This window comes from Pseudopodoces humilis, chromosome 10 (assembly GCF_049639895.1).
Source record: "Pseudopodoces humilis isolate 2021_Gansu_Grassland_sample_001 chromosome 10, ASM4963989v1, whole genome shotgun sequence".
Taxonomy (NCBI): domain Eukaryota; kingdom Metazoa; phylum Chordata; class Aves; order Passeriformes; family Paridae; genus Pseudopodoces; species Pseudopodoces humilis.
The window spans coordinates 4,083,992-4,103,724 of record NC_142209.1 but is presented as its reverse complement, the minus strand read 5'-3'; the positions used below and the strand labels follow the sequence as shown (position 1 = coordinate 4,103,724).

At 40.3% G+C, this 19,733-nt stretch overlaps 1 protein-coding gene across 5 annotated transcripts in view; it reads right to left on the bottom strand.

The window, feature by feature from the left end:
* The window catches only part of COP1 (COP1 E3 ubiquitin ligase), a 124,275-nt gene that overhangs the window by 65,580 nt on the left and 38,962 nt on the right, over positions 1-19,733 (bottom strand). For all 5 annotated transcript variants that reach the window (XM_005528753.3, XM_014257608.2, XM_088060605.1 and 2 more), the window contains exon 12: positions 6,157-6,300. In XM_005528753.3, the coding sequence (XP_005528810.2) occupies positions 6,157-6,300 (144 nt within the window). The remainder of the gene's footprint in view (positions 1-6,156; positions 6,301-19,733) is intronic.

Here is a 19,733-nt window from a genome sequence, read left to right as displayed (position 1 = left end):
AGGTGAAGGTTTTAGCAGCCCAGAGATAACCACATCTGACATCTGGAGTCATGTTTCCAGGTGGAGCAGTCTCTGATGGAAGCAAAAGCAGTTCAGAGGCCTAGAGCTACGTCACAGTGAGCTGTGGGCTGGGAGCAGTCTCCAGCCAATGGCAGGGAGGTAGATACCACACCACAGGAGACCTTTATCAGTTCCCCCAACCAGATTATCTCCTCTCAAGTCAGGGCTTCAAGGAGCTTAAGGAAAAAAGGAAATAATCTGTAAGTGAAGCCATCATGTACAAGCAGAGATAGTACAACCCAGAGCCATATCTTAGAAGGCAGTCTCCTATCTGGATGGCTTTGAGAGGACATCAGACAACATCAGCAAGTGAAGAGGGTAAAGGAAGGCTGATGTACTGGTGACACTTTGGGTGGTTAGAGGATGAATGTTCCAGATTAGTTATGAAGAGGGTAATCATATAACCACATCTTGTCAAAAAAGAAATCACCCCGGACAATGATAATTAAGAATTACTGAGTAGGTAGAAAGATGTAAAGGACAAGAGTTTAACAGTTCTATTGAGATGTGATAAATTTAAAATACTTCACTGATGGTACAGATGGAGAAAAACACAGTTTCTGTGCCCAAAAGCATGTTCATTAAATCTGGCACAGCAAAGATCCCAATGCAGCCTGATGGTGTTAACAAGGGGTTAACACTCATTTGGAAAGCATTTATAGATAGACTTAGAGGGGAAAACAGGAACTGACAGGTGAAAAATGGTTAGGGATTTGCAGCCACTAAGTGGTTCAATTAACACCTTTTAAGTCACACACACCATAAATCTTTCATTTTTAAGTAATATGATTAAAGGATCATAATAAGACAAAATCAACTCTGTTCCAGCTCTCTGCCTTAATTCTGCCCTCATCCGCACCCAACTCTCTTTACAAAGTCTGAAACAAGAGCTTTGCCCTTAACATTGCAATACCTGAGCTTCTTTCTAACTTAAATTCTCTGAACTAAACTTCGTAGAGTGCAATTTAAGGTTAGATCAGGTAGAGGAGAGCTCCCTTTCCAGGCAGTTTTTTAGCAAGTGCTGTCCTTTCACAGAAATCATAGAATGGTTTGGGGTAGAAGAAACCTTAAAAATCCCCTCATTCCATCCCCCTGCCATGCCCTTCCACTATCCCAAGGCTGCTCCAAGCCCCATCCAGTCTGGCCTTGCACTCTTCCAGGGATGGGGCAGCCACAACTTCTCTGACAATCCGAGTTGTACCATCCTCTGAGCAGACAGCTTCCTAACAGGTAAGCTAAACCCACCCTCTTTCAGCTTAAAACCATTCCCCCTTGTCCTATCACCCTCTGCACCTCTAAAAAATGATTGTAAAAAGTCCTTTGGTTGTATCCTCTGGCATCTGTGACAATCCACACCTGGAAGAAGGCTGTCCTGGATCTGGGATGTTTCTCTTCCATATGGCTTTCCTGGGACCTGCACAGGGTTGAGAACTCACTGCCACGTTCCCCCTTAAGGGAAGCACAGATCTTTCCTCCATGCCCAACACAGGCAATTTTGATGAAGCTTTAAAGACATCTACTTTTTTTGGGTTCCCTTGAGATGCTATGATGGGTAATGAATTGAGTAACAAACTCAAAAAAGGCATGAGGGAGCAAAGCTGGAGAAGGGCAAAGGAAAGTCAAAGGTGAAATGAACCAAAAACGCAGCTTACATAGTCCTCAAACAGATTAACTATCAAACCCCCCAAAGTTCATAAAAATAACCTTTTGCAGACAACTTTTAGATGGTATGCAGCCACATCCAGGAGAAACTGAAGTATGAAGGCTCTGAGATATGATATAAAAATAACTACCCAGGGCTGAGAGAATGTATAATTCACTGGACTAAAAGGCGTTGTGTGATGCCATCTTTTATTTTAAGTACAGTAGCTGTATTTGGTTTTTTTTCAGTTTTTGCTTTGTTCTTTAATCCAGAAAGAGTGATAGTTACACCCCAGAGATTTATCTTATCAGAAGTTCTGATAGCTTTCCTTCCTAGGGGATTAAGCTGGAGAAACTGTAGTTGAAAGCTAATCACCAACCTCCAAAAAACCCTCCTAACCTCAGCATCTGATCCAGCCACACAGAAATCCTGACCCTGTAAAGATTCATGTGCATCCTTCATTTTATTCAGAGACACAAGTGGGCCAGCTCAGTTAGTGTTGTCAGTTATGCTGATCTTTCTTTCATGAGACAGTATTTTTATGGCTGATATGTCTCAAAAATCCAGGCTCATGCTACCCAGTGTCACCCACCCCTCTGGCAGTGAGAGTTAAATAAAGTTAAAGCTTTTAATAAGGCACAAATGCCCGTGGTCTGATCTGCTTCTGAGCACCAAGTGCTTCAGACCCAGTCTGACACCATGATGGCTGATAGTTTTAGGACTGAAATGTTTTAAAGAGCATGATCTACTACTGCTAAGAACATCTACGTGAATAACAACATGAAACAAATACTTCAGAGATATATGGAATTACATTACTGTGATGAATGTTTTAAAATAAACCCCTTTTTTCCCTAATCAATTCAAAGAAAACCTCTAGTATGGTTAAAGACAAATACTTCTGGAAAAAACTTTCATCTTCTTGCAAAGTGAATCAGTGATTCCAAAAACTTGAATTAATGCAAGTTGAAGGCATATTTCCTTATAACCTTTTTAGTGTCAAACATCCTCTGCTCTGGAAATACAGGCATCCAACACAACCAGCTCATACCACTCCAAATCACAAAGAATCTACAATGAAAAAGACCATATGATAAGTTTTTGCTTAATTTAAACTTAATAGCGAGAAGTGTCTGCCATTTTCAAAGCTGACAGCAATACACCCCTGAAGTGCTATTAGGATACAGCAATCACGCATTTGATTTATTGACACCAAAAGATAAAAACTGTAAAATATTAGCAGCCTCCTAAAAAAGAAAGACTACTGATGCTTTGCTTTTACTGCAATTGACTAAACAGATGCAGCTGATTTTGGAGGTTTGTGGTAACATCTATCACTGAAGTACAGATGCTGCAAACACACGGTGGTGAGCATGCAGAATACAAAACATGGATTTCAAAAGCATGTTTACCTAACCACACTCACACATCATCTGCTGTAGATTAACGAGGTCTAAAGCAAATTTTTTACCTGAATGCTAGATCTCTTTATTTTTCTCCCCCCGTGACCTATGGCAAAACAACAAATCTGCCTCTTGAATAAATCAGAACAGAGCTGTGGCTTGCTGCTAGCCATTCCTCTTCATCCTTTCCCATCTCCTACAGGGGGGGAGCTGCAGATTAGTGCCTGCCATAGCTAGGGACACAGCAAGTCATAATTAGCTCACAGGGTGCTGTTTATAGCTACTACACAATGCCAGGATTTGTTTCTTGTACTGAAGCTATGAATCTGTAAATGGGATTTTTATGAGGATTTATGTGTCATCTTGTGTTTTTCCTGGAAGCTTATGCCACTGTTGTTCCCAGGGGACGCGATGCACATTTACCAGAAACCCGACACACCGACTTCCTCCCCGTTCTTAAAAATAGGGATAAGAAGGCTTAGCAGATGATGAAAAAAGAACGTATTTAAGAAGCAGGTGGGTGTAAAAAAGGGGGTTGGAAAAGAGGAAGAGACTCAGCTACAGCTGGTACCAGGGCTCAGCTCCAGGAAAGCCTACAATCAATTACTGCTGGCATGAAGCTCAAGCTTTCAGCAGGCACCCAGCTGGCACACGGCAGAGCAGGGCTGGGTTGGAGCCAGCCCCGGCCCAGGCACGGGCTTCCCTTCCCGCAGCTGCTCTGGGCCAGACTTGCTCTTGGCCAGACACAAGTCCTCACAAACGCTGTCACCTGTCTGCTTTTATAAAAGCCCATCACGGCCTCTGCTCCTCTGAAAGCTGAGTCACCAACATCATTGCTAATGATTTATGTTCTGGCATCATTGCTCTGAACAAGGTTAAGCAGGATCAATTTAACCAGGAGAGACATGTCACCGAACCCCATCTGCACACAGACCCCTGCATCTCTGCTGGGAAGAGAAATACCACCCATTTGCTAGAGCAGAAATATGTTTGTCTTTGATATCAGAAGGGGCATGCACAGGTAGAGTAAAGCCTCTTGAAGAAACTGCACTTTCACCCGAATTAAGACCAACAGCTTTAAACTGAGGCTTTTTACAAAGAGCAGGCTCCGCTTGTTTAGATTTTTCTATTACAATATGGGCACATTTTCAGCACACGGCAATATTCCATAATGAAATTACAGCCTTCATCTATAACATCTCCCTCAAGCTATGCCACTTCAGAAAAGCAAGTTATTATGCTGCTCAACGCTGCACCAGCAAACCCCGGCACCGGTGACTGGCAGCACAACTAATGGATATAGCGAGGATGTGTTTGACTGACAGACCAACTTTATTTGTCAAAACCAAAAGCACCTACATGCCAAAGGAAGCCTGATATAATTGGAGGAGGCTGGGGGAAAATAAACCCCACCATTTATTTCTTCAAAGGAATGAGAGAAACTAGGGCAAGAAAATGAGAGGGGACCTGATCCTCCTCTACTGAGGCAGTGGGTCAGAGGACAGGGCATTTAGCATTGTCATATATACATAAAATATATACATGCATGAAATTTGAGAATGAGAAAGATCTTGAAAGCAAGCAGCATTTTGGCTGGAGCACAAAGCTGACATGAGACCACTGAAGGCACTAATGTGACTCTCCTCACTAGCAGCTGTGGGAGAAGGGAGAATTAACAACTTTCCTAACCACTGGCAGGAGCATCAGGGTAGGACCCCTGTCAAAACTGAAACAGCAAGTTTGGAATGTATTTCAAGTTGTCCAAGAAATACCCAACACACATTGCTTTTCCCCTTCTAATTAAGGCAAAAGGTATTAACTCTGACTGCTTCTCCTATTATTCTGTTCTTCTTTCCACAAAAGTGCAGCTGAATGGTGCAAACTCAGCTATGACTCAGGTAAAAATGCAGAACATTTCACCAGCCCAGCCAAACACAAGCTCCATAATCAGTACAGCATATCAATACAAATCACTCTCAGGCTGCTTTTACCCATTGTGAAAAATCTAGTCCCAGGGTCAGCTGCACTTACATCTTTCCCTTCATAAAACAGTGTTATGCAATTCCTGGGAATAATGAGCACAAGCAACACAGGAATGACTGATCTATCTTTAGAAATGTGTCACATAGCTACAAAACAAAGCGTGACTTTTATGCTCTAAAATAGCCTCGCAAACATTCTTAATTTTGTTGCACAACATTTTGTTTTCATGGAAGCTGGACTATTACATAAATTTATTACTTACACTTTCATGGCTGCTTTACTGCTTTTAAAATGTAGAGCACCAAATAAAAACAAATTATTTCAACAGCAATGCTGGAGACTTGTATTATAATACTGAACGTTTGATTGCCTGTACTATTTACTTCTGAGCTTTAACAGAATTTTTGAATTAGGATTTTTAAGTTATTTAGCTGGATTAGTTCAGCTGAAGTTCTAACATGGTGGCCTATATTTTATTGGTTTAATATATCTAAAAGAAAAAAAAAGGCTGACAGTAATGATAGCACAGCAGCAAAAAAAAAAAAAAAATCAAGAAAGGTCTTTTCTTAGGAGCTTTATATTATGAGGCCCAGCAGAACAGTACTTCAGGCAGACAAAAATTCCTAAGTAGAAGGTGCCAGCAAGGAACATTTCCTGAGAACTAGCAAGCTCTCAGAAGAATGGAAAGGATCTGGTCAATGAAGAGAAGAAAGCATGAAGCAATCAGTAACTGTTATGAAGAACTGAGTACAGAGGTTACCTTGAGACAAGCTGCGACTTTACCTGGAGCATATATCCACTGCTTTGAGTGGGTATCCAACAGCATTTGCAAGGAACACAATAGCAGTTTACTTCCCTATTGCCTTTTCTCCTGCACGTACATGGGCTTTGTTACTACCATGGATGAACCCAGCATACACAAGTACCAGTGCCTGTGCCACCCAATCTCCATTAGCTCCTGCATTCCTCCCTTCCCCTCCAATTCCCATAAAGAAAGCAGAACAATTGCTGCACATAAACAATCAAGTGGAAAAGGCACTCTGAGTTCAAATACAAATCAATGCCTACCTGATTTTGGAATTACAGGTCATTTCATTCTCAGGGTAGTGAATATCCACTGCATCCTGAATGACTGTACCATACTCATAGACTTTAATCTTCTTTGTCACTCCAGCGATGGCAAAGTAGTCACAGTCTCGGTCGAACTCAATACTGAGAAACAAAACACAGGTTGAGAACTCTATGAAACACCCCACACATACTTACCAGGAGGATATTTTACCTCCTAAACATCCTGGTACAGCAGAGTGGAAAATTCACAATTTGCAGTTTGCAAATACCCAGTTCAGAACACCCTGGTCAGGTCTGGCACACACCCCAATGGTGCAGAGTTCTTGCTCTAAATCACTGTTCTCTAATCCAACCCCCATCAACACACACACCTCCTCTCACAGTAGCACAATCCCCCTCTCACAGCCAGGATATTTGTTCACATGCTCTGGAGGTTTTTCAGTTCAGCCACACCATCTACATTGCATGGTACCCAAAGGTAAAAGCCCTGGAAATGCGCTTAACACTCCATGGCATGACTGCCCATTGATTCCTCCTGTGTACAACAGCTTCAGGAACTTCTAAGTGCCAATGCAGAGCAAAGCAGTATTTGTGAAAAAAAACCTTCTAAATTCCCTGGGTAACAGCAGGGGTTTGAAATCAGATCATCAGTACTGTAAAAACAATGCACACTATGACTTCCACTTAGGGTTGCTTGTGCAAACAGAGGCATCTTCCTTCTTGACCCACAGGGCAAGTTTGTAATAAATATCAATGAAGCTGGAAGTAAAAGCAGTCAACTTAAAACAAAGTTAAGCTGCAAATGAGAAAAGTCTGAGGTTGTACGTGAAATACATCTAAGAGAACGGCAGGCAGCAGGTTACAAACAGCTAATGTCATTCCTGCCTTCACAGCTTGGAAGGACTTGAGAGAAATCTGCTAGACATCCAGCAGCTGGGGAAGTAACCCTGCTTCCCAGGAGCTTCTGCTTTCCTGCAGCCAATGGCACTACTGGCAGGGCATGTGCACATATACCTACTTCCTTTGAGGCCATCAGCCTCAATGTGACACCTCCCCAGAAAGAGTGTGTGGGCAGCATTTGCCCTCAGTCACAAGGTTTCTGTGATCATTAACCAGCTGTCCCCACATCTTCTGACTAAGCAATCAATCTGCTTTTTAAAGAAGTCTCTTTTGGAGTTCTTCCACTCACTAATTCATTTCAATCCCTGCTGTCTCTATCACATTCTACCCCCCCCCCCCCACTTAAGAATCAAGAATGTTTATGAACCGGGGAGAAGTTCTTAATGGCACCAGGGAAAACTGAATTTACACTAATTTCACATTCAAAATCCTGAGAGCAGGGGTATTTAAGGTACCTTTCTACAATTAGAAAGCATTAAACCAATTTCAAGAAGAGAAAGGGCTCTTCAGGCTGCCCTCATAGCTGTAACAGGAAAAACTTTCCATTCCTCAACAGAGCTGCAAAGTTGAAGGCAATGCAATGTTTCCAAGGGAAGATAAATTTAAACACCAACAGAATTTTCAAGTCCTTGTATAGGAGATATCATCAAGTTATTTTCAAACTATGGAGCGAAAAGATTGTTGATATGCAGTCTGTTGCCATAAAATATTTCAGTGAAGCAGCTTGAAACTTGGCCCTTTAACTCAGGCACCCAGAGTTCTCCCAGGCAGTGGCAGGAGATGGCCCCACTCACAACTGATTGCTAGAGAAGCTAATCAGGTACAGCCTGCAAAACTGTGAGCCTCCAAAATGCAGGGAGAAACATGCTTATGGCTGAGGAATCAAACGAGCATGAGGGATCTACTTCAATAAAATGGGAGAGGGAAAGAAGTCACTTAAGCATCCAGGCTGCTCTCCCTACTCCCCAAATCTACACTAATCTAAATCACTTTTTATACACACAGGATGAAAACACCATTCAGGCCTGTCTTGTTTTGTCAGCTCACCCTGTTCTGTGGAAGAATTTTATAATCAAAGCCTCTATAACAATACAACGGATTTACTTGTACCACAATCTTAATTGAACCGCTGTCTCTGCTCCTGCTCGCTGCCCTGTGGATTCAGGTAAAGCACAGCTAAACTGATGGCAGTGATTCATCTGCCTGGATTCAATTTAAACCCTCAGCCTTCTGCTGAAGAAAGAAAAATAATGCATTACAATGTCTGGTAAAAAGCCAAGTTATTAGAACAGAATAGAACCTCTCTCATTTGGGTTGGGTTTGCTTCTCTAGAATTAATTCAATTTTTTTTTTTTTAATAGAGACATGCTGTAGACATAACAAACGAGTATTTCAATATGCCCATAAAAGTTAACACATCATTAAAAAAATAAAAAGCCTTAAGCAATGGAATTGTCAGACCTGTGACCTTCAAACAGCATCAAAGACACTGCAGGGAAAAAAAGAATGCAGAAATAAACCACTACCAGTACAGACAACACACACCTGCACCTTGGCCTCCCATCACCTGTGCTCAGTCCTGGGAGAGACAGTGTTCTCACTTTCTGCCAGTCAGCTTTTTGCCAGTGATTTACAAATAAAAATAGGAACAGTCTAAGTATCTAATCAAGTGGATTATATACCATATAAAACTGTTCCTAATATTTGCAAAGCTCTGTTCATGCCTGGACTAATCAGCATTAGGACAAACAGCCTACTTGCACAGCAACCATTATTTTTATGTTTTTTCTTACAAGTCTTTTAAATACACTTAGTATTTTGCAAGCCTTATTTGCATTTAACTGGCTCGTGGGTATTCCTGTCACTTGCTGCTTGAAGTCTTTGTGTCAATGTAAGCGCTTGCTTATACACAAGCTTATCTATATGAAAATTCACCAGACAATTTAAGTTTTGTTTTGTCTTGTCAAAAGACTCAACAGAGCTGGCTCAGAAAGACAACATTCTACTTTGCAGGTGATACATTTACCCAGTCCAAGTCAAATTCCTCATTAGCACAATAACAACATGCAATAAAAGAATAGGAAATAATTAAAACCCCCAGTAAAATTACCTTTTGGACCAGCAATGGTCCTTGCTCCTCAAAGATGTACTTGTTAACAACAGTTACCAATTGCTCCTTTTTTTTTAGCCTGTTTTTAAACTCTACATTTCTGACTGACAAAGACTAACCAAATTTCTATAAGGAATCTTCTGGGGACACATGAACTGATGGGTATTGAAAGAGCTTTATGAACATGCCACAGAATTACTTAATGAAATTACACTGAAAGGATTTTGTTCTAGGGAAAACAGAAGAGAGATCTATCTCTCATTCCCAAATCACTGTTTTCTTTCTCCTAAGAAGTTGACAATCAACATCATATGGAAATACCACTGCTACCACTAAAGAGCTGCTAAAAAGTAAGCACATCCTCAAGGGTTCTGGTTTCCCCACTGCTTATCTTAATTCCCAATCTGTGAGATTATAAATCAATTGCTTTATTTTAATGGTAAAGCCTATGACCTTGGAGAACACTCATAGCTAACAAATAGAATTATGAAATAAATTGCTTCTGAAACATGCCTGTAAGCCTGCTTTGGTGTTGAGGATAGAGCAGCAGGGAAAGAGTAGAGAAGGAGTATTTAGCATCTCTGCCATTGTGTAAAGCCTTACTACATTTGCATCCTGCTGGTGTGTGCAGTTGTTCTCCACATCCCCGGAGGATGCACTGGAGTTAGGGAATGCATACAGATGGGCAACTAAATTGATTAAAGGAGTGGAGCAGCTGCCTCACCATAAGGGTTATAAACAAGGCAACAGCAAGACTGGTGTTCAACAAGTCACACTACAACTAGGAGGTAGCTGCCAGAAGATTTGATTTGGGACAGATGAGGGTTTCCTCCCATGCAGATACACTTTTAAGAACCACACACTCGTTTCAGGTAGCAACTCCTACAGAAGCAACCAGTAGTAGAGTGAACCTGACAACAATAATCCATGTACAATTGGTTCATACCAGATATTAACAGGTATGTACTGTATCCACTGTTTGAAAACAGGAGAAGATGGGGCTTTAACTGCATTTGCCTTTAACTGCACCACCAGTTACAGTTAAAGGTCTTCAGCCAACTGCTCCTCTCCCCTTTCCATACAGTCTCCAATTGCTACTGTAATCAAAAATGCCTCAGCCCTGACTTGTTACCAAGATCTGTGACTGTAGGAGCTGCCATTTCTACAAAGTAGATGATTCAGTCCCTCTCATGGAACTGTACGTATGTATCTATCTATCTATCTATATATATACACACACACACAGACATTTTCCTCTCTGGATATACCAAAGCCTTTCTATTCTGTTTCTCCCCAGCCTAATGCTGTTTCTATTTCTGTATCTCTAACATCAACTCCTATCTTGCTGTGGAGTCCCATATTTAATGACAACATGGATATATTGTTGGGACTTAATTGGTGAGAAGAATGAGAGATGCCAACAGCAGCTTTTGTCCCTCACTTACATTTCCTCAAAGTCTTTCTTACTCTGTGCTTCCCCTTCATGGTCTCCAAGGGGTCACTTCTAACAATCCCAAGCCTGGCTATCTCTTTCCAATGCTCATTTTGAGGCATCAAAGCCAAAGATTAGAAATTTAGGTTACAATCCAACACCACAGACACCAGTGCAGACTGTTAAGCACCTGGGAACAATACAGAAATTGGTATTAATATCACACACCTGACAGACTTTTTACAACAGACTGATATTTTAAGTAATTAAGCAAAGTAATTAGTGTCACTAAGTATGCACTGGCATACTAATAGGTGGTTTTTAAAAACAAAGCTATATTCAGGCATTGAAAGCTGCAGTAAAGCACTCAGATTTTGTGTTCTACCAGCTCAAAGCCTAAATTTTGTCACACATAAAAACAAAAGCTACTGAAAGTATATGAAGTTTCAGTATCAAAAGCCTGTTTTGCTAAAGCTGTGAGTGGCTGAAATAAAAAAAATAATAAAAAATACTGAGGTTTTTCTCTTTAATAAAGCAGCAGTTCCATTAGTTACTCCCTATTCCAGAGAACCACCTAGGTTAGTGCTTTTATTTCTGAGTCCTTAATCTGTGCCACAGGGACAAGGGACAAGGACAGACCACCACTGCAGAACATATTTCTTGATTCCAACTTCCAGGCTACCAAATATTTTCCAAAATATAAGCTGAGCAAGCATGTCATGATCCCGGACAGGTTGTCACAATCCCTAGTCAGAATGGACCACTTAAACCTCAGTTCTCTCTAAACTGTTATTTGGATAGATGAATTAAGTGTATAAATGAGATTACCACTCAAAGTCATTCTATCAGAGAGCAAACACTTACATCTCTAAGAATCATATTACCTTGGGTTAGATGCGACCCCCAGAAATTTGCCACATTTGTTCTCTCATCAAGGAGAAGTCATCTTGGCTGCTCTCAGCAGATCAGATTCAAGTCTAATGGATGTCTAATAAAAACCAAGCGACAAGTTATTTTAAACTATTTCTTTGCAACTGTTTGGACTATCCCAGCTCAAGTGGCACCAGCAGTTACTGAATACACCCAGGGTACCCTTCCCATCACCTCTCCTCCTCCAGGCCCCAAACATCCGATGACAATTCACTATCCCTAATCAAACCTATTTGAAGCACAAAAAAAGGAGACTAGAAAGTCAGCTCTGTGTGTTAATTAACTTTCCCCCACTATCTGGGAAACGGACTGGGAAGGGTGTTGCTTTAGCCCATCAAAGCCTGCACTGCACAGGGAAGGACAGTCCTCAGCTCCAGGCTCCCTTGGAAAGGCATCGCTGCACCAGCCATGCTGCAGTCATACTTTCAGGATTTCTCTTACAGGCACGGTAGCCTGGAGGGCTGTTCTGCTCTGTTTGAAGAAAGGCATAAAAAGGTACCACATTAACGAAGTAATGTCATTAGACCTAGTTCCAGGCCCATTTCTTCCTTATAAAAATCCTTTTAAGTGTAATGAAATGCCATCAGTTCTAACAGAGACCACTTCATAATACTCCTGTTCCATAAAGAGCTTGTTTAAAGGAGAATATTGAACTTGAATTGAGGAGATTTGGTGGGCTTAGATCCATCTCACAGCTCAGAAATCAAACCCAACAGAGCTACTTTCATGCTTTGTCATCTCTAGATAAAACGGAGTCATTCTCTTTTCAAACCCAATGAGAGCATATACTATGCTGTGAGATTAATTGAGCTCCTTGCAATAGCTCAGTTTTCAGAACCACGCTCCTCCCTACCTTGCAAAGAAGTTACCATAAACCTAATCTCCTCTAAATACAGCCCAAAATATCCCAGAAAGCCATAGCAGGCTTGCTATGGCTTCCCAGTCTTGGCTATAAGACTATAGCTAGAGACAACCTCTTCTGCTGCATAAGGTTTTTATCCATACATGTATTCAGGGCAACTTGGCTTAATTAGCACTAATGATGAGAAAACCTACAGGGAACTGCTGAATTCTGCAAGCAACCAAATAGAAAGTGTATTGATAAAAAGCCACTTTACTGCTGGCCGATGCTCTTCTGCATGTTGAAGAGAAGATGACGAAAATCCCAGGGTTTCTATGCCAGATCCACACAAGTACAATGAGCCAAAGCTGCTGCAAATGACTACCATGCAACCTAATGAGGATTAGATGCAGTTTTCCCACAAACACCATTTTAAGTAAGCTAGTGCAGGAAAAAATGAACTAAAAATGCCAACAGTTAAATGCAGAGTGTTCCTTATGACACTTGAAAATTCAAGCCAAACGATCAGTCTGCCTGCTGCACTATTTTGGGTAACCTATATCTATATTTGAAAACAAGGAGGAATTGTTTCACCTAGCTGGGCTGAAACACTGGGGGTTATGAACAGCTCTGACAGCAGCCACAACACAGAGTCAACATTTTCAAATACTAAGGTGGAAGAGGTTACAACTATCCAAGCATTCTCATCTGCCTTCAAGTTTGAGAAATGTTTCCAGTACAGAATCACTGAATGGATAAGGCTGGAAGCCACCAAAGTAGGTCATCTAGTCCTGCCTCCAGCAGGATCATTTCAGAGCACAGGGTTGCATCCAGACAGTTCTGGAGTATCTCGGTGAGGGAGACTCTACACCCTCTCTGGGTGCTCTGTCCCAGTGCACCATCACTGCACAGGAAAGAAGTTCTTCATGTTCAGGTGGAACAAAACATAGCAGCCTCTACCCAAGCTGAAGTTTTAGAGAGGAAACCCTGCTCCACAACAACCTGTAAGGTGGCCTGAACAATAGCACCATCTTATCAGGATTACACCATTAAGTAAAAAGGAACTCAAGTTGTGGCAGGAACTGAAATACCTTCCAGATATAAAGCCATTCAAAAGCTTGTTTCCAAGACACCCTTTTGTTACTACACCAACAAGGATTTTGTTTCTTCAAAATTGAGCACAGCAACAGTTAACAGAGCTGATGAGGCAGGGAAACAAATAGATCTGAAAGAGATCTCCATCAAGACATAGGGTTTTTAAACAGTGCAGTCTATCTGTAGGCTTCAGTTCATGCTTCCTCCATGATTTGGCACCAGCAGCTGAGGATGTTTGTCTCCAGCTGACCACACTGCCAGAGGTCCCATTTCACAGGACAAATCACCACCCCAAGCCTGACACTGCCAGACAGCCTGCAGAGAATCAGGAGGGACAGCTGGAGACAGTAACTTCTTTAGACAACTCAGCTCAATCCAACAGGCACCATGAGTCAGGGCACCAGACTTCCTAAATATCAAGTCCATACACCACAGATGAGCCTTTTCCAAGCGTGGGAAGGATGGGCTTGGGCCATTATCTGCAATGATTCTACTGCCTGGTAATGACAGAACAAGGTTAAAGCATCATTTGAAGCATTTTTCATCCAGCTGACAAAACTGTTTCGTGAGATTTCTTTTGATGGCATTCTGAATCTTATTTCACCAGTATTTTGAACGTCATCCTTCCTTACTTTTTCTAAAGAATGGTTTATGTATACCTTTAATTCCACAGTCTCACAGAGAAGTTGTTCTGACTTCACTTGAACAAATGTATGCACACGCTTATATATAATCCCATGAAAACATAAACATCACTTCACGGCTTATTCCATGTTATTTATTACCTTATTCTATGAAACAACTATGCAGCACATAAATCCCAAACATGACTTGGAAACTGTATTTATTAATGCAAACGATGATATATTAATAATCATGAGCTCCAGCCTCTTCTCCAGGCTGAGCTGCTTGTAAGGTTTATTCTCAGAATCATTTAGGCCCACACCATACATCTTTGCATGCTCTAACACACTACCTTATTATATTGTTTCAACTACCTACCATTTAACAGGCTAATATCTCTAGCTGGCCAAGAACAAACAAAAAATAAAATAAAAAAAAATCCAAAGGCATGCTAATGTTTTTCAGATCATCAGCTCTTATAAAATTCAGGCATTTACAACAAATATGGCTAGAAAATAGAAAGAATACTGTAATAAGATACAGAAATCATGTTCTATTAATAACAGGTTTGTGTCTTTAAGCAGAAACAAGAATTCACTGTATCAACATTCAACACCAAATGAAAGCTATAGAACTGGGGGGGATTAAATCAAATCCATCTTAGACTTTTACAAACACCGTTGGAATGCAAATTGTGTGTGTGAGATGCTGGAGCCACAGGTTTTGTGGCTTGCCTGGCTGGTTCTTGAGGCCAAGACATCAATGCTGCCTGATGACACCCCTTCTCACATTAACATCACGAGGAATGGAAGGACAGCTACCTCCAGCCTCACTGAAAAGATTTTCATCCTGAGCAACCAAGAGGAATGGATGCAATGATGCAAGGCAATTTCCACATGGTAATGATGCCATTTTGGTTTTTACTTTCTTTTCTACATGCTTTTATCTCTGTATTCTTCGCACATATATTTGTAGCTCTGGAGCCTATTGTATTAGTGACTAGTTTTCCCAGTAATTTTCCATGCCCTTTCTTTCAGTCAGAAAGACAAAACAAATTCCAGGGCTTCTATGTTATCTTGGTTCTTCCTGGCTACCAAGGTTGAGAACAATTCTTCAAGATACATTTTCATAAACAAAGTACAGCTAGTACTAACACTAGCTAGACTGTACCTTTATCCCAAGTACAGTCCCCAAGTCTCTGAGGTCTCTAGTCCAACATCCTGGTCACAGCAGGGGCATCTCTGATCAGACATAGATTGCTCAAGGCTTTCTCCAGCATGTTCTTGAATAACTGTAAGGATGGAGCTTGCACCACCCCTTTGGGAAGCCTACTTCAAAACTGGATTACCCCATGCTACAGGCAGTGACTGCTACAAGGCAAGAATGGAAACTCCTTGCACAAACTGCATGTAGGTCCTTCATGATATTGAAAGAAAAGAAACAAAACAAACCTGAAGAACAAACACAATTTAAAACATTTTGTTTAAAAGTCAATCCCCAAATTTGTCAAAAGACCGCTCAATACTTTTAACAGATCCTTTATGAAAATTCATAAAGTTAAAGTTCAACTAAAAATTCTCATCTAATTGTCTGCAGATAAAGACAGGTTTCAAGTACTAAGAGAGCTTAATGGGAAAAAGATCTTCCTACTACCAAATCATCTGAAATTAGTAGGAAAAAAATTAGGTCCCACTGGCAGCCATGCCACTTCCATTCATTAACCTCACAATTTCAAGTTATTTAAGTTTTAGCTCCTAAGTCAATGAAATAAAAAACCTCTCTGCAGCATCACCAAAAGGTTTACTTTTCAGGTCAAGACTGGAGATAAGAGCAAATAAGCTCTTTTCTGGAGTCAGTCCTTCTTGGTACCAGCAGCCCATCCTGGGGACTCTGAGGGCTGTGTTCCAGGGTAGAGTGTCCCTGAACTCTGAATTCAGAGATCAGAACTGACCCCTGCATAACCCTTTTGCTGGGTACAAGTCACATTTAGCTTCTGCTCAAGGGATCCAGACCACAGTTATGTATTAGGAAATACATCAGTTCAGCACTCCAGAGAAAGATGGGAAAGTAAGGGAAAGGCTCTTCACTTCAGCTCTAATTAAACAAAAATCTCATTTCAGCCTCAGACAGTGTCTGATCTTCAGGCCAGAAGTTCAGAACCACAGGACAAGCACAAATAAGTTTCCTTGGTAATTCTGCAATTTAAGTCTCCTTATCAAGGATTTCTCTCTCCCTTCTACTTTTGGGAACAGTTCAAATAAAATGGATTAATCCACAGTTTTGAGCTGCCACTTGTAAATAAGAGTTCGTTTAAAAAATGGTTTATTTAACAGGCTATAAGTAAAATCCAGCCTTCCTCATTTCTCAAGGAGCAGCATCTACTGCACTCAAACATAATCCTGTAAAGGATAAACCCACTTACATTTCATTCATTTATCTTTACCTGCAAGATAAAGAAGCATTGCTGGTCACAAACTTAATAAAATGGCTCTTCTAATCCTAGGCAGCCCAAACATTAAAAAAATAAAAAGTAAAAAAGCAGCTTGTTATGGTAGATACAGAACTAAAAGGCTCTTGTTAAAGTCTGGATCTGATAATTTATACGGACAAGTAATTGTAGTCCAAAGTAAAAAGAGGAACAGAAAAATGGAACAGTTCAATGAATACACATGACAAACTCACTCATAATGGATTTTTTCTTTTAAGCTCGCTTTTGAAGAAAGGATTCCAGGTCATGTTACTGAAAGGGTGAACACAAACAAAAATGCAATCTTGAAACAGACTTAATCATACTGTCTGGATGCTAAGAGATACCTCTTCACATCTCATTCATTACTTAGGAGCAATGGAATAATGAGCAAGCAATGAATAAAATATAATGGGCACCAAAGGTAGCATCCAGTTTTTGAACACTGGATCATGACTCAACAGATGAGTTGAGCAAGGCTTCTGCAGTCAAAACCACAAGTTATTCCCCTCTCTGTAAATCACTGAGCCTTTAGATACAGCTAGTGTTAGCTATCCAAAACCTTTTAAATGTCACTTTAAGATCTTCCAGAGAAATGGTAAATTAATCTAGAACCATTTGAAGTCTGAGTCAATTACAAAAACCCACACAAAGCCCCCAAACCTAGGAGCCTATTCATATTCCCAGAGCTGGGAATCATGGAGCAGGGAGAACCAGCTTTCTGATACCCAGGTTTTGGAGAGTCATCTCGTTGTAGAACATTTCTTGGATTTTCCTGTTCTTTTTCTCAAATATGAAAGACTGCCACATTATTCTCTGAAGGCCTCTGACAGTGGTAAAGCAATTTTCTCCATAAATCATTGTAATGCTAACGCAGCAGTTTACAGACTCATCTTTAAAAGAAAGACTTTACATTTACTGCCACTGCCAGCAGAGAGAAGGAAAGTTAAGCTCTGACAGCTGCTCTGTCTGGGGGCATAATAAATGGAAAATTTATTCCTTGGCCCAATTCTAACAGAATTTAATATACTTGTGAAAACTGTAAATACTTTGTACTTAAGAGAAGTAAGTGTATTAAAAAGCCATTTAGCATACTGAGATATTTGCACATTCATACTGCAAGCATGCTGAAGTCTCCTTGATGTTACAGCACAACTGGGTAACCTGCAATAGCAAAGCCTTAAATGTGCTTTCCCTAAACATTTTTCTTGATAATCTGTTATTCTTGAAGAAAAGAAGGGACAAAGGGTTGAAATTTTCCTGGTTTGCCTCCTCATTCCAGAAGGGAACTGGAGTGTTCCTAAACATTTAATCAGAATTTTTTTAGTAACACAACATACATATGTTTACAGTACTTTATTAGTCCACAGTCAGTCCAGACATCCATAAACATTCTTACCACAAGGCTCTCAGGAGGGTATTGCTGCTGCCCAGTTTCAGGATTTTTTCAGCCTATTTGTACACTGTCTTTAATTACACTTTTCACCCTGTTAGCATAAACCTAATTTTATTTCACTTCTAAACATCAATGTCTTGCAGATAAGGAATATTTAAATATTTTTCCTTTCTGAAGCTAAAGGTAATGCATCTTAAAAAAAAAAAGCTGTTTAAGCCAGCAGATCTTTTGGAGCTGTATGTGAACTTCCTGTTGGGTTAAAGCAATCAAACCAAACACTCTTGTATTCTGTCCATCTGTAACAGCAGATTATTTATAAAAAGAAAACAAGCAAACTTAAGGTAATTTAACTTCCGGTCACTACTATTTTTATTCCTAAGTATACTTAAAATATCCCTTTAAAATACTTCCTAACAATTTTATTAAGACTCCTTATGTATCAGTCTTGTATTAACTCTGTATTTAAATCCATTTGTCTCAACAGCTAAACACCAAGACTTAACCTGCCATTTCATCACCGTTTCTTACTGCATACCCAGGAAAACCTTGAAAGATCCGTGTAGTGAACTAAACAATAAAACTTTTCACAGCACTTTAAAAGCACAATTTCACTTTTTAAGTACCTAAATTTGGCTCATCTGTGAAACCTACATGAATACCTAAAAGGCTCTTATTTAGTTTCACGGACTCTGAACTTAAGGCTATTAGTTTAAATGAAAAAAAAAAGGTGAACACTAAACTGTGTTGCCCAACACATACTAATTGTAAATTCTTGATTAACAAATTCTGACTTTACAGGATCTGTTTGAATAGCTAGGAGCCAACAAGAACAATGGCAGCAGCACAATCAGCAAAGCCACTTTACCAAAGCACTTAAGGATGTGCTCAGATGTGAACTGTCTTACCCAGCCTACATGCTAAAACCCCTAAAAATTTCTTAAATGCTTTGATAAACAAAAAGCATGAGCAGGGGAGAACATCAACTTGGAAACCAAGTGATTTTTCAGTAAAATACATTTAATCACCAATTCTAGGACTGGCTAGAAGAAGGCTTCACTGTATCTTCATTGTAACAGTAACACACATTCTTTGCAAACTTGTATTTCATCCAAGAATTAGAATGCCTTCAAACAGGAGTGTGATTTACTGTCCTTCCTGCATTTTCTAACCAAATACCACAAAAATGCTGCTCTTGCAGAATGTCAAGGAGAAGAAAGGGCAAAGGGGCAAAATCCATTCCATGCTGAATCTGGTAGTTGAGAAAGTTTGTCTACATTGCAGTGAGATTCCCATCTGCATTTCATTGCAGCTGGTGTGAACCCAATCAGTGCAGGTTAAATATACGTCAGATCCCTGATTGCTGTGCTCTGACCTCTGGCTAAGTCGGACATTATACATTCCTGCTACATATTGCAGTAGTTAAGGAATCAATGCTGCTTTAAACAAAATGTGTTCTGTGCTACACCATGCCTCCAATTTCTTCACATAGTGCAAATTTCTTGGGGTCCCTCACCAAAAATTCAAGCTCTTCTGTCACTCTCCATGTGGCCCCTTTGTAAGGCACTAGATGAAAAGTCAGAAAACCCAAATTTAATCTATCTTGTCAACATGTTTTTTCCAAGACCTCATGTACGGTCTCTTTGGATTTCCTGCTCCCTACATATAAAACAGGGATGATACTTCTCTCAAGAGACTGCTGTGAACAAACATTTAAATTAATGAAATGTGCTTGCACGAAGCTCAAACAGGTCCTGAACATACACCATGCAGAGAAGATAT